The following is a 13,057-nucleotide window of genomic DNA, read 5'->3' on the forward strand; positions in this document are numbered from 1 at the left end:
TCAGAGCCGAAACGTTTGATGCAGAAAACGGCGACCAAAGAGAAAAAGACTCCACCAATAGAGCCTCGGTCTGACGTTCCGCCTTTGGATCCAAAACAAAAATAACTGGTAATAAATCCCGACACTGGACATATTCATGCCAAATTACCAGAGAAGAGGAAGATGGGCCGGCAGGAAGATTACCACATTCCTCTAAAGAGAAAAAATTTGGGTAATAACCCTTCACCTTGCATTCCACCTCCTTCGCCCACTGATCCGAAGTTGCTCATCAAAGCCACAAATTAACCACCACTATCCCCTGACCCACAGGATCAAGGGGATGAGGATAGGCCACAGGATACTGACCCATGGGTGTAGACACTTATCCAAACACTGATAATGGTCCAGATATATATCCTTCCAAACCCTCACCACCTGACAACAACATAGGATACATTGAGCTACTCATTATCATGGGGTGGTGCTACATAAAGAGGCTGTAGAAGAGTATTTCTTATTCGAAACCCTAAGTTCCTCTCAGAGAGTTACTCACTCTACCAATGCTCAAAGGGATGCTTAATCATACAGATGAGGTTTTTAAAGATCCTGTGAAGGCAAGAATTATTACCCTGAGGGTGCATAAATAGTATAAGCCAGCACCTACTGACCCCATTTATATCAAAGGTCGGCTGCCTTTAGAGTCTCTTGTAGTTTCCAATGCTCGCAAGAGAAATAACTCACAAACCACAGGTGAGGCCCCTCCTCCTGATAAGGAGTCAAAATTAATTGATGCCTCCTGCAAAAAGGTAGCGTCACAAACAGCCAATCATTGGCACAATGCTAATGCGCAAGCTTTATTAGCTCGCTATATCTGAAAGAGACACGTTAGTGATAGATTCCTTACCTTAGAATATCCCCAGGCATCAGACTGGATCCGGAAATTTTTGCGTAGCAGTACCCTTGCGCGTCGGTAGGCGTCGTCTGCGGCTCCGCGTCCGTCGTCGGCATCGTGGGCGCCATGATGATGTCGTCGGAGTACTTAGATGCCGCCTCCGCGTGCTGATGTCAGTTCTTCTTTTTTCCGCGCCAGCAGCGCAGATCCGGAAAAAGTGGCACCTTAGTCTTTTTTGGCAAAACTTTTTTGATCTCTTTTGATCGATCTTTTCGAGTCTTCGACTCCGAACGGTGCCGGTAGGGATGCCAGGTTTCAAGCACTGTGAGGATTGCGACCGACTGATGTCAGTCATGGACCCTCACCGTCGGTGTCTCCACTGTCTCGGCGTCGACCACGACGATAAGACCTGTTCGCGCCAAAAGAGGTCCCGGTCCGAACAGAGGTCGAGGGACCGGTCGTGAGAGCGGAGCCGCCATAGCTCCGGGAGTCGACATCACTCCTCTGGGTCGAAGTCGTCAGGTAAGCACAAGAAGTCGAAGAGACGTCATCGCTCTTCCGACTTCCCCCGACGCGGCTGGGAGTTCAGGTGACACCGCCCACGGTGCTCCGTCTCAGGCGCCGCGTCCGGCCCCATACCCTCCGGTCCCTGGGCCGCGTGCGACGCAGGAGGAGATCGAGCGGTTCCTCATGGCTATGAGGTCCCTCACTCCCCCGGCAGGCTTCGCGACGCCTTCGGGCCCAGCGGACCCGTCTGGGGACCCTAGCGGGTCGGGGGCTCTGGCCCCGACGCCGACGAGTTCTTCGGCCTCGGCGCCGCCGGCGTCTCTGGGCCCGGCGCCGCAGGGCACCATTAGATCCGGGTCGTCGCCGGTGGACCTCACGACCTCCCCGGCGCCGGTCCCTCAGGTGTCACCCCTGGCGCCGTCTCCGGGCGGCGCCGTCCCCGAGTCCTCCCTCGAACCGGCTCCGGCGCGGCGCCGCTGGGCGCCGTTACAGACGCCGTTCGGCGAGATTATCTTTCATGAGCCAGACCCATCATTTGACACCCCTGGGTACCAGGAGATGGGTGATGAGGTGGATTGGGAGGTGTCTGAGGAGCCTCTGACACAAGAGTGTCAGTCCCAGGAGGACTGGACAGAGGAACTTGGGGATTCCAGTGTTCTGGACACATCACCAGACACTGGCTTTGTCTCCCCTCCTACCGTGGCTAGGGAAGAGGGGGCTGCCTGTGGTGCTGACGCGGGCGGCCAAGGCCTTGGACTTTGAACTCCCCGTCACGGCCGTGAGGAGTAACCTCCTCACTGAGGTCCTTAAACCGCAGTCAAGCTCGGCCGAGCCTCTGCTGCCGTTTAATGAGGCCTTGACCGACGTTCTTTTGGGCACTTGGTCCAGGCCCGCTACAGGTTCGCCTGTAGATAGGAACGTGGCCAGACGCCACCGCCCGGCCCCGGGCGACCCTTGTTTACTGTCCACCCACCCACCCACCCCACCCATCTATAGTCTACTTGGGTATCCGGGTGTTCCAAATAATTCAGCCTGGGACCCATTCCTGTGTACATTACCTGACAATAGAAATTGTTAATGAACTATAAAGAAAATGTTTGAGACCTAGGAATGTACTGCCTTGAGTGATATCTCATTTCTATTGAAAACGTGTGTAGGCTTTGGCTTTCTTTTATCTCACTTATTATTTTCTTCTTTTTTCCTGTTGTCTTATTGCACCTCATCCAATCTTTTTCTTTTTGGTTTAAATGTATGAATTGCTTTTGGTCGTTTGTGATATGTGTGGTTCTTTGAATGACTGCTTGAATGTATGTTTAGTGATTTCATTGTTCATTTGTATTTAATATAAGTGCTATTGTACTATGTATTGATTTTGAAAAATGCACAAAAGAAACTTTATAATAAAAAGCTATTAAATAACCAAATTCCCTTTCTTGAATCTGTTTTCATGTTAAGGAAGTACATTGAAAGATAGTGATTAACGAGTTCTTCAGTATTGGCATCTCTGTTGTGTTTATTGAAGTGAAGGCTCAGCCTTACTGAATAGAGCCAACCCCCAGTTGTTTGTTGTACCTCCAGACTATGGCAGACCTCTTGCATCAGCTGGGGTTCTCCATCAATGTGCCAAAGTCACACCTGTGCCCCTCTCAGAAGCTCCTCTTCATCGGAGCGGTTCTCGACTCAGCGCAATTTCGGGTTTATCCTCCCGAACAGCGCGTCTGGGATATTCAGGCTCTGATTCCACTCTTTCAGCCTTTATCCCGGGTCTTGGTCAGGTTGACGCTGCGGCTTCTGGGGCTGATGGCCTCCTGCATCCTTCTGGTGCATCACGCTCGGTGGCGGATGCGGGCTCTGCAGTGGGACCTGAAGTTCCAGTGGGCCCAACATCAGGGCAACCTTTCCGATCATGTCCTGATCTCGGAGGGCACTGCGAGACAGCTGCAGTGGTGGCTCACGGACCGCGATTGGGTCAGCGGTAGATCCCTCTCCCTTCCCCAACAGGAGCACGTAGTTGTGACTGACGCGTCCCTCCAGGGCTGGGGAGGCCACATGGGAGAGGCGGAGATCAGAGGCCTCTGGTCTCCGGCGGAGTCCCAGCTCCATATCAACCTTTTGGAGCTGCGGGCGATTCGTCTAGCACTGAAGGCATTCCTCCCCTCTGTCCGGGGGAGTGTAGTGCAGGTGTTCACGGACAACACCACCGCCATGTGGTACTGCAACAAACAGGGCGGGGTGGGGTCGTGGACCCTTTGCCAGGAGGCTCTGCACCTCTGACAGTGGCTGGAACAGCAGGGCGTGACCCTGGTGGTTCAACACCTGGCAGGTTCTCTGAACGCCAGGGCGGACGAACTCAGCCGTCGGTGCATGATGGATCACGAATGGCGTCTGAACTTGGACGTGGCGCAAGGCCTCTTTCAGCAGTGGGGAGAGCCTTGGTTAGATCTATTCGCCACCGAAGAGAACGCGCAATGTCATCAGTTCTGCGCGTTGGAATTTCCAAGGCGGCATTCGCTCGGCGACGCTTTTCGACGCGTGTGGAGTTGCGGTCTGTTGTACGCCTTTCTGCCTATACCACTTCTGCCCAGAGTGCTGAAGATCAAGCGCGACCGGGCTCAAGTCATCCTTGTGGCTCCGGACTGGGCACGAAGGTACTGGTATCCAGAGCTACTCAGTATGTCAGTCGATCCCCTGGTTCGTCTGCCTCTTCAGGAGGACCTTCTGTCGCAGCAGCAGGGGACGGTCCTCCACCCGAACCTGTCCAGTCTCCACCTCCATGCTTGGAGATTGAGCGGCGACAGTTGAGGCCATTTGACTTGCCTCCTGAAGTCTGTAACGACGGACGCGGAGCCGCAGACGACGCCTACCGACGCGCAAGGGTACTGCTCCGCAAAAATTTCCGGATCCAGTCTGATGCCTGGGGATATTCTAAGGTAAGGAATCTATCACTAACTAATGTCTCTTACAGATATAGCGTTACACAAGTAGTAACTTGTGCGACAGGGCTCATTACGATGAACTAGAGTAACTAATGCAATTTCTGCCTGATGGGCACAAATCAAAGACTAATGACCTAATTCAGGAGTGTAAATTAATCACTAATACCTCCATCAGGTGCGTCTTAGACGCAGCAGACACAGCAGCCCGCTCCGTAAACACCAGCGTACTGCTACGCAGGCATGCTTGGTTGAGAATTTCAGGATACAAACATGAGGTTCAAGCCTCTATTCTCAACCAACCATTTAACAAAGAACACCTCTTTGGCCCAACAGTGGACACTGCGCTAGAAAAAATAAAAAAGGACACTGAGGTCACCAAGACCATGAGAACTTTGCAATTACCTTCAAATAGGGGATCCTTTCTTCACTCCTTTTACAGGGGTGGCTCCAAACCTATTTCCACAGAGAATCCCTCCTCTTACAAGGGCAACAACCAATCGCCCTCATCAAGAGGCTATTTTAGAGGTAGATTTAGAGGTAACAGTAAGGGAAAAGGCAGAGGCCACTCAACACCCACTCCCCCCGCTTCTTTCCACTACCTCTCGGTCATTCTATTCCTGTCGGGGGACGTCTCTCCCAATTTTTACCTGTCCGGAATACAATCACCTCAGACAAATGGGGTCTACAAATTATACAATATGGTTACTGCCTGGAACTTAGACACTCCCCCAAACATTCTTTCAAGATCACATGCAATGTCACAAGAACATCTCAACCTTCTCAAGCAAGGAGTTATCTCTGTTAGGAAAAAGAGCTATAGAACCAGTCCCATTACAATATCAAGGGGCCGGTGAATACTCCCTGCACTTCTTAATTCCCAAGAAGGATGGCTATCTCAGGTCTATGCTAGACCTCAGAGAACTAAATCTATACATTCAGTCAGACTACTTTCGTATTGTGACACTCCAACAAGTTCTCCCGCTCCTTCAGCATGGTGACTTTCTGTCCAGTCTGGACTTTAAGGACGCCTATTTCCATATCCCAATACACCCGCTCACTGCAAATAACTCCGGTTCGTGGTAGCAGGCCAGCATTATCAAATCAAGGTGCTCCCATTTGGAGTAACCACTGCACCCAGGGTTTTCACCAAATGCCTGGCAGTAGTCACAGCTCATCTACGAAGACAACTTATTCACTTCTTCCCATACTTAGACGACTGGCTCATAAAAGCCAGCTCGCAACAAAGCGGTCTACGTCACACTCCCAAAACAGTGCAGTTGCTCCACGATCTTGGATTCACAGTAACTCTGTCCTAATCCCATCTCCAACCATCCAACACACCAGCATATATGAGAGCCAATATAAATGCACAAAAGGCTCTGGCCTACCCCAATCCAGCCAGAATCTGCAACATGCAGACTCTACTCTATCAGTTTCAGCCTCAACACTCCTTGCCATCTCGAGTGTTCATGAAGTTACTATGGAGAAGGGCGTCTTGCATCCTAATAGTCCCTGACGCAAGACTTCAAATACGTCCCCTTCAGGAATGCTTAACACGTCAGTGTAACCAGGCTCGGGGTCTGTTATCAGATCTAGTGTTGGTTGAATGGCCGCACCTATCGCTCTCTGCAGTGGGGTAATCCACAAAACATTTCAAAACGGCGGCCCTTCATCGACCCGGTTCCACAGATAGTACTAACAGCAGACGCATCGCTCACTGGTTGGGGCGCTCATCTGCATACAATTTAGGGCATGTGGAGTTTGCAGCTTCACATGAATCATCTAGAGCTGCTAGCGTTTTTTCAAGCGCTCAAAGCATTTCAAGTGCGTCTAGTAGGCAATGCTGTCCTGATACGTACAGACAACATGACAGCAATGTACTACATACAGAAACAGGTGGGGACACTCTCTCCAGCTGTCACAGCTAGCACAGACTATCTGGATGTGGGCCATTCATCACAAAATGTATCTCCTGGCGGAACACCTTCCAGGAGTAGACAATCAAATTGCAGATCTGCTAAGTCGTCAAAGATAACAGATCCACAAGTGGGAACTCAACTCTTGAGTTCTCCTCCCATCCTTTCAGATGTGGAGCTTCCCAGATATAGATCTGTTTGCCACAAACCTAAACGCAAAATGCCCAAGTTTCACATCCAGGTATCCATATCCATTGTCCAGAGGCAATGCACTATGGATGAATTAGTCAGGGATATTTGCCTACGCTTTTCTGCCTCTCCCACTCATTCCATTAGTGGTTCGGCAACTCAGACACTCTTCCTTGACACTAATCCTAGTTGCTCCCACTTTGGGCCCGTCAAACCTGGCTCACCACCCTTTTGGAGCTCTCAGTAGTTCCTCACCAAAAACTACATTTTACACTCCTCGCGCAGAGCAGTGGAGAGAAAAAACACCCAGTTCCCTGACATCTCAACCTTGCGATCTGGCACCTAAAGTCTTAGTTTGTCTACCTCAGTCTCCCGCCAGACTACATGAACATTATCAAAGAGACTAGACGTCCTACCACAAGACCTTGTTATGCAGCAAAGTTGAAGCGTTTTGTCATATATTATAATAACAATCAGATCAACCCGCTTGAGGCTTCAGTTCAAAACATTATATGCTATTTATTACATCTACAGCGTTCAACCTTAGCGCATTCATCCATACGCTTAAATCTTACTGCAATAGCTGCATACCTTCAGAATAGACAACATCTGTCTCTCTTCAGAGTGCCTGTCATTAAAGCATTTATAGAGTGACTTAAATTACTCCAAGACTTTCATCTGCTCCAATGTGGTAACTCAACATTGGCCTCAACAGACTAATGGGTCCACCTTTTGAACCATTGCACAGATGTGAGCTGCAATTTCTCACTTGGAAGGTAGCTTTCCTCATAACTATCACATCACTAAGGAGAGTGGGTGAGCTTCAGGCACTCGCCATAGAAGAACCATTTTTACAAGTTCACCAAAACAAAGTGGTTCTTCGGACCAACCCTAAATTTCTATCAAAGGTAATTTCTGCCTTTCATATCATCCAATCTGTTGAGTTTCCTGTGTTCTTCTCTAAACCAGATTCTGTGGCAGAACATGCTCTACACACCTTAGATGTGAAAAGAGCATTACTCTACTACATAGAAAGGACAAACCTTTCCGTAAGATGAAACAACTATGTGTGGCTTTTGCTCCACCACATACTCAATCCCATATCAAAATCAGGTATTGCACGGTGGATAGTCAAGTGGATACAAACATGCTATGCAAAAGCAAAACGAACATGAACAATTCCCCCTAGAGCGCACTCCACACACAAACTAGGGGCTTGTATGGCATTTTTGAGAAATATACCCATTGAGGACATCTGCAAAGCTACAACATGGTCTACACCTCACACATTCACAAAACACTATTGTGTGGATGGTTGGCAAGACAGCAAGCTAGTGTGGGCCAAGCAGTTTTACAAACACTTTTTCAAACGACTGCAACAGCTACAGGTTAGCCTCCGCTTTGGGAGATCTCTGCTATATAGTCCATTCAAAGCATGTGATCTATAACTCACATGCCTCGAACGGAAAATGCTACTAACCCAGTATGCATCTGTTCTTGGCATGTAGAGCTGTAGATTCACATGCGCCCACCCGCCTCGCTGGGTACCTATACCTGTTGCAGTGACATCTTACTTGGATACATATACGCATGGACATCTCTTTCTTCTACTCTCACTAACTCCGTTATCACACTCTGCGGGAAAACAATCTAACAATGGAGTCGATGCCCATGCACACTATTACCGAAAGGTGTAGTGGAAAAGACTTCGAAGAAAAACAAAGTGCAAACATCAGGACCCAACACTAAATGGCAGGCAATGCAAAGCATGTGAATCTGCAGCTCTACATGCAAAGAACAGATGCATAGTGGGTAAGTAGTATTTTCCTTTCTCCCGTAGCAATGCATTAACTGCTTTCTTGTGAAAATTGTTTTAAGGGTGGAGTTAGTTTGTATGAAACCTTAAACTGCTGTAGGAAGCTGGCTCTGTAAATTTTATACCAAAGTGAAGTATAGTGTGCATAGTAGAACCCCAAAGATAGACAGAGGTAAAAGTAGATAGCTCCTTACTCTCGATTAGTGGTAGTGTGGGCAAACAGTAAGGCTTTAACAGAGGGGAGTGTTAAGCATTTGTTGTGCACACTCGGGCAACCAATGATGTCACACACTCCATGACCGAACTCAAGACCAATTTGTTTGTATCAAAAATATTAAGTTCTTTTATTTCTAGAACCAAGCCAATCAGGTAAGTGAAATAAATTCTTTGCAAACTTGTATGCGCTGTTTTACAATTGAATGCAGGTTCATTCCAGTCGATTGAATTACAGGTAAGTCAAAGTTTTGAAATTACTATTCAGTTACTTTTCAGTTACTTTTCAGAATACTTTGTACATTACTTATTGTTTTAATTTTCATATTACTTTTGCTAATCAGTGTGATATGCCTAGATATTACACTGAAGTTGTGTATGGGAAAACAAGGGTCACCCTACTCGTATGGAACCAGTGTGTCTATTATATAACGAGGAACAGCGGTTCCTGTTGACAATGTATGCAAGATATGATCGTATTTAGCTCAATGGCAGTGTACATGGGTACAGAGATGTCGGAGAGAGCGAGAAAAAAACCATATACAAGACCAATTATGAATATTAGCAATTTATTTAAATGCTTAATCAAATTAATCAAAAGAGGGTCGTAGTTTCCCAAGTAACATAGAACCTACATATCAAATTAGTGACAATTTGTGACATAAAAGTAGGTTTCAACAATACAAAAACAGCCATAGCATAAGTATTCGATAGTTAGTCACAGCCTTCTAGTACAATGGTAGGGGCTGGGAAAATGGTTCTTTGTAGAGTTTTGTCGACGGTGTTTCGACCCCACCATCAATAGGGGGTCTCTTCAGGACCTAAAATGGAGGTACACCTGAAAAAAATTATAACCAAGGGATCAATCAGTTGGCCCAGGAAGGAGAATTACAAGAAAGAGCAAGCTGTAGTATCCCTGAACCAGAAACAAGCATCCTGGGTCCAGTTTCGGGGTAACACCCCTCATCAGCCAGGCTAGCTTAAATCCAGTGGCAAAGTGACCAAGGGACCCACGTCTAGGCATACCCTGTCAACTTAGGGAGAACAAAGCTAACACAAGGAGATGATGGACGGAGCACTGAAACTTTTCAGACACTCACCCCTAATCACAGATCTGGGTTGAATCCATCAGATTCTTGTGTTTGCTTTGTGAGTCTGGTAGTGGGTTCATACTTAGGAAAAGCAGACTTTCGTCTGCCACTCTTATATTTTTTCTGCAGTCTAGACGGAGAAGACTGCAGAGGTGGGAGTCCAGAAAAGTGCTGGGCGGAATGTTTAATTCACTCTGCATTACTCTTTAACACTAAGTTCTGACCAAATTCCGCCAAGTGCCATGTGGCATAATTTTTCTCCTGCGAGGGTCCAGAAAAGGAGAGCTGGTGATTGTAAGCGAGACTTGGCATCCCCTAGCTCCATTTTCTTACCCAGCCGGTCATGGGCAGAGGGCTGCCACTCAAGTAGATTTTCTATTCGAGTGGCAGTAAAATTAACATGAATGGCTGCATGCTCTTGCGCAACCATGGTGTCGTTCACATTGATTTTTCAGCGCTGCTCATGCTACCAACGCTAAATTGCTGACCAAGCTGCATATTTTATACCCATTGGCGAAACTTTGTGGAATCTTGCGGAGTTCTTAGGTAACTCCGTGGAATTCTGCAGAGTGAAACTCCACAAGTTTAGCCCACCCTTAAAGAAAAGCTGCACTGTTGGTTTGTGAGAAAATGGGGTGTATTATATGAAGTGGTTGTACTACCTCACCATGTAATACACTTACCAACCCCTTTGGGACCAGTGAGTTTAATTTGCTAAACCCTCTAGCTCAACTCTGGGTTGCTGTGACTGAGTTGCAAGGCTTACACAAAGGAACAAGGAAGGTAGTCCTGGCTACAGGGTCGACATCCCTTGAAGTCCCCTTGGTTATGGCAGTAATATTGTCACCACTGGACAACAGGTCTCCCAGTATCATGGTCACAGCCAAATCGTTCTCAGGTCAATGTCCGGAGTAAGAAAGTCTCATGTTGTTGCACCACTTTCTGTCAGTCATTCCAATGCGTATTTCTATTGACTGAGGTTAGAGGGCATGAATGCTCCACTCCCTTAGAACCACAACAATGTTATCTTGTTAGGGGTGTGATGCTTTGCACTGCTGAGTTGCTCTGACATCCAGACTTAGTAAAAGACAGCGGGTGGTTGAGATCTTCCCTCAGGCCAGTTTGTGGTTGTATTTCAGATCAGGGCTCTTTCATAATATATATATATGTTCAACTTTTATGTTTTTTGTCATCAAAATTTGATACATATTTATCACATTGAGATTAAGCATTACATATTTACTTCTTCAAATTTATTAGGGTGAGGATCCTGATGAAGATGATGCTTATCAAGTCTTGTCAACACTGAAGCGAATAACTGCTTTCCACAAGTAAGAACAAAGGGTGCAGTTTCTTTTAATGCAGTAACATGTTTGTATATATATATATATATATATATATATATATATTACGAAATTGGTGATCAAGTAATGTGCCAATTGGGTCTGTGAATGATTTCACTTGTAACTGCTACTTTTACCTTTTCTGAAATGTCCTTTCCTCCATACTTGTGTACGTTTTTATGTTAACAGTTTTCAAAAATTCAGTTTTGGCTCAGATTTTGTTGCCTTTTAGTCAATTCTAGGACATGAACATGCCTTTGTTTCCAACTATAGTCAATATTTTAACTTTGCAATACTAACTTTACCCAAAAGCAGATAAAATGTGGAGCTGAGAGATATTCATGTCCAAAGGAGGCCTTCTAAATAAACCCTTATGATACCTGTTTCAATAGGCTACAAGGGTGAAAGACCATGATGGTGCTCTGAGCTTGGCCTGGAAAAAAGATCTCTTTCATGCTCATGGAGCACAATATAAGAGGTCCCCAAGCTGTATGCCGGATGAGATGCGTTCCTCTTCCCTGGAAAAAAAAATCAGGATTCTAGCTGTGTCACAACAGCAGAGAAGTATGTCTGTCATGGACCTATATGAAATGTGCATATGATACTTAAGATCTTGTCAGGAGTTGAAGCTTTGGGATAAGGGCACACTCCTGCACCTTAAGGTGATCAGTGAACGGATGTCCAAGTTTAACGATGCCAAGCATGAGAAGAGGCTGCCAAGCATGAGAAGAGGCTGCATTTGAAATAAAGGTACTGTCCTCACTCAATGTTATAAGACCAGTCTTGGACTCTAGGCTGGTCAGTCATATTGCAAACTCCCATTGCCACTCGGCCTTCTACTTAGTAAAAGACAAACAAACTGTTAGTGTAAGAAAGCCAAGCAGGAATCCACCCCATCCTGCTACTCAGTCTGGTGAGAAGCTGCACTGGTGACACTGGAAGACTCCAGATTTTTCTACCTGAGCCATCCCGCAGTGTGTCCTGAATTTTGCAGGCCATCATCGACCATGAAGAACATAGGCTTGAAGGAAGGATATTTTTCCAGACGCTACCGGATCCCTCTGGTGTGCTTTCCAGCTCTACATAACTGCAAGGCCTCCGGTTTTATTTCTGCCAGCAGGCCTTCCTCCAACGCGGATTGTCCCTTCTGGCCAAGTTCCTAGGCCTATGCTGAAGCTGTTCCAGGTTTCCACTTCAGCCCCAGGGCCAATTCTAAGTTTTTCTGTACCACTGCCTGATACCCACTCCAGTTGTACCTGATCCAGTCACGACTTGGGTCTCTGACCCGGAACTGCCATCATCTCACACTGGGCCTATGTTACTCTATGAAATAAGTAAGGTCCAGGCAATGATTTTAAACATCTTCATCCTTAGCCTCTCTTTTAAAGCTATTACTAGCAGAGACTAGAGTTCTTCTTTGACTCCAGTATGGTCCAGGTTATACTTTCTGTCCTTCACAACACTGACAATGACGAAGAGGTGGGCAATCCATTCAGCCCTCTTTACACTGATGAGTCACTGTATTTAAACATGCAGAGTGTCGGTGTGCTAGGTTCCTCACCAGACCAAGAGCTATACTCCTCCCTTAAACACCAACTGAAGATAGTGCCTCTTTTGCTCTAGTATTGCGAAGAGCAGCGGAAGAGCTAGATTTGCTTGTGCCTACTCAAGGAACCAAAGCCTATTTATTGACTACATTTTATCAACCAGGTTTAGTTTTCTCTGAACAGCTATTATTGTTTAATGAAGCCTTGTGGACACTCTACAGGCCACTTGGTCTAAGCCATGTTTAGCATCTCTCTTCAGCTGACATGTGGCCGGACAGCACCTACCCCAGCCCCTGTTGACCCTTACTTTTTGACAAAACACTCAACTGTAAGCCTTGTGGTGTAACTGTCCATGTTTGACTTGATTTTTCTTCAGAACACTTGAGCAAGACTTCAAAATACCAGAACACAATGTGAAAATTCTTCGAAATAGGACTCTACACACTTTTTAGAATACCAAAATACAAAACAAACCAAGCTCAACACTCATTTGCCAAGTATTATTGCAGCAAGTTAGTTATATCAATAATGCACAAGTAAAATAAATGCATATAGTGAATGCACATACAAAAGAATAAATGCATAGAAAGGGAACTGCATGTACACAAAAGTAAGTAATTAGAACTTG

At 46.4% G+C, this 13,057-nt stretch overlaps 1 protein-coding gene across 3 annotated transcripts in view; it reads left to right on the forward strand.

The window, feature by feature from the left end:
- The window catches only part of STAG2 (STAG2 cohesin complex component), a 1,493,174-nt gene that overhangs the window by 878,388 nt on the left and 601,729 nt on the right, over positions 1-13,057 (forward strand). For all 3 annotated transcript variants that reach the window (XM_078688751.1, XM_078688750.1, XM_078688752.1), the window contains one exon: positions 10,800-10,870. In XM_078688751.1, coding sequence (XP_078544877.1) covers positions 10,800-10,870 — 71 coding nt within the window. The remainder of the gene's footprint in view (positions 1-10,799; positions 10,871-13,057) is intronic.

This window comes from Lissotriton helveticus, chromosome 4_1 (assembly GCF_964261635.1).
Source record: "Lissotriton helveticus chromosome 4_1, aLisHel1.1, whole genome shotgun sequence".
Taxonomy (NCBI): Eukaryota; Metazoa; Chordata; class Amphibia; order Caudata; family Salamandridae; genus Lissotriton; species Lissotriton helveticus.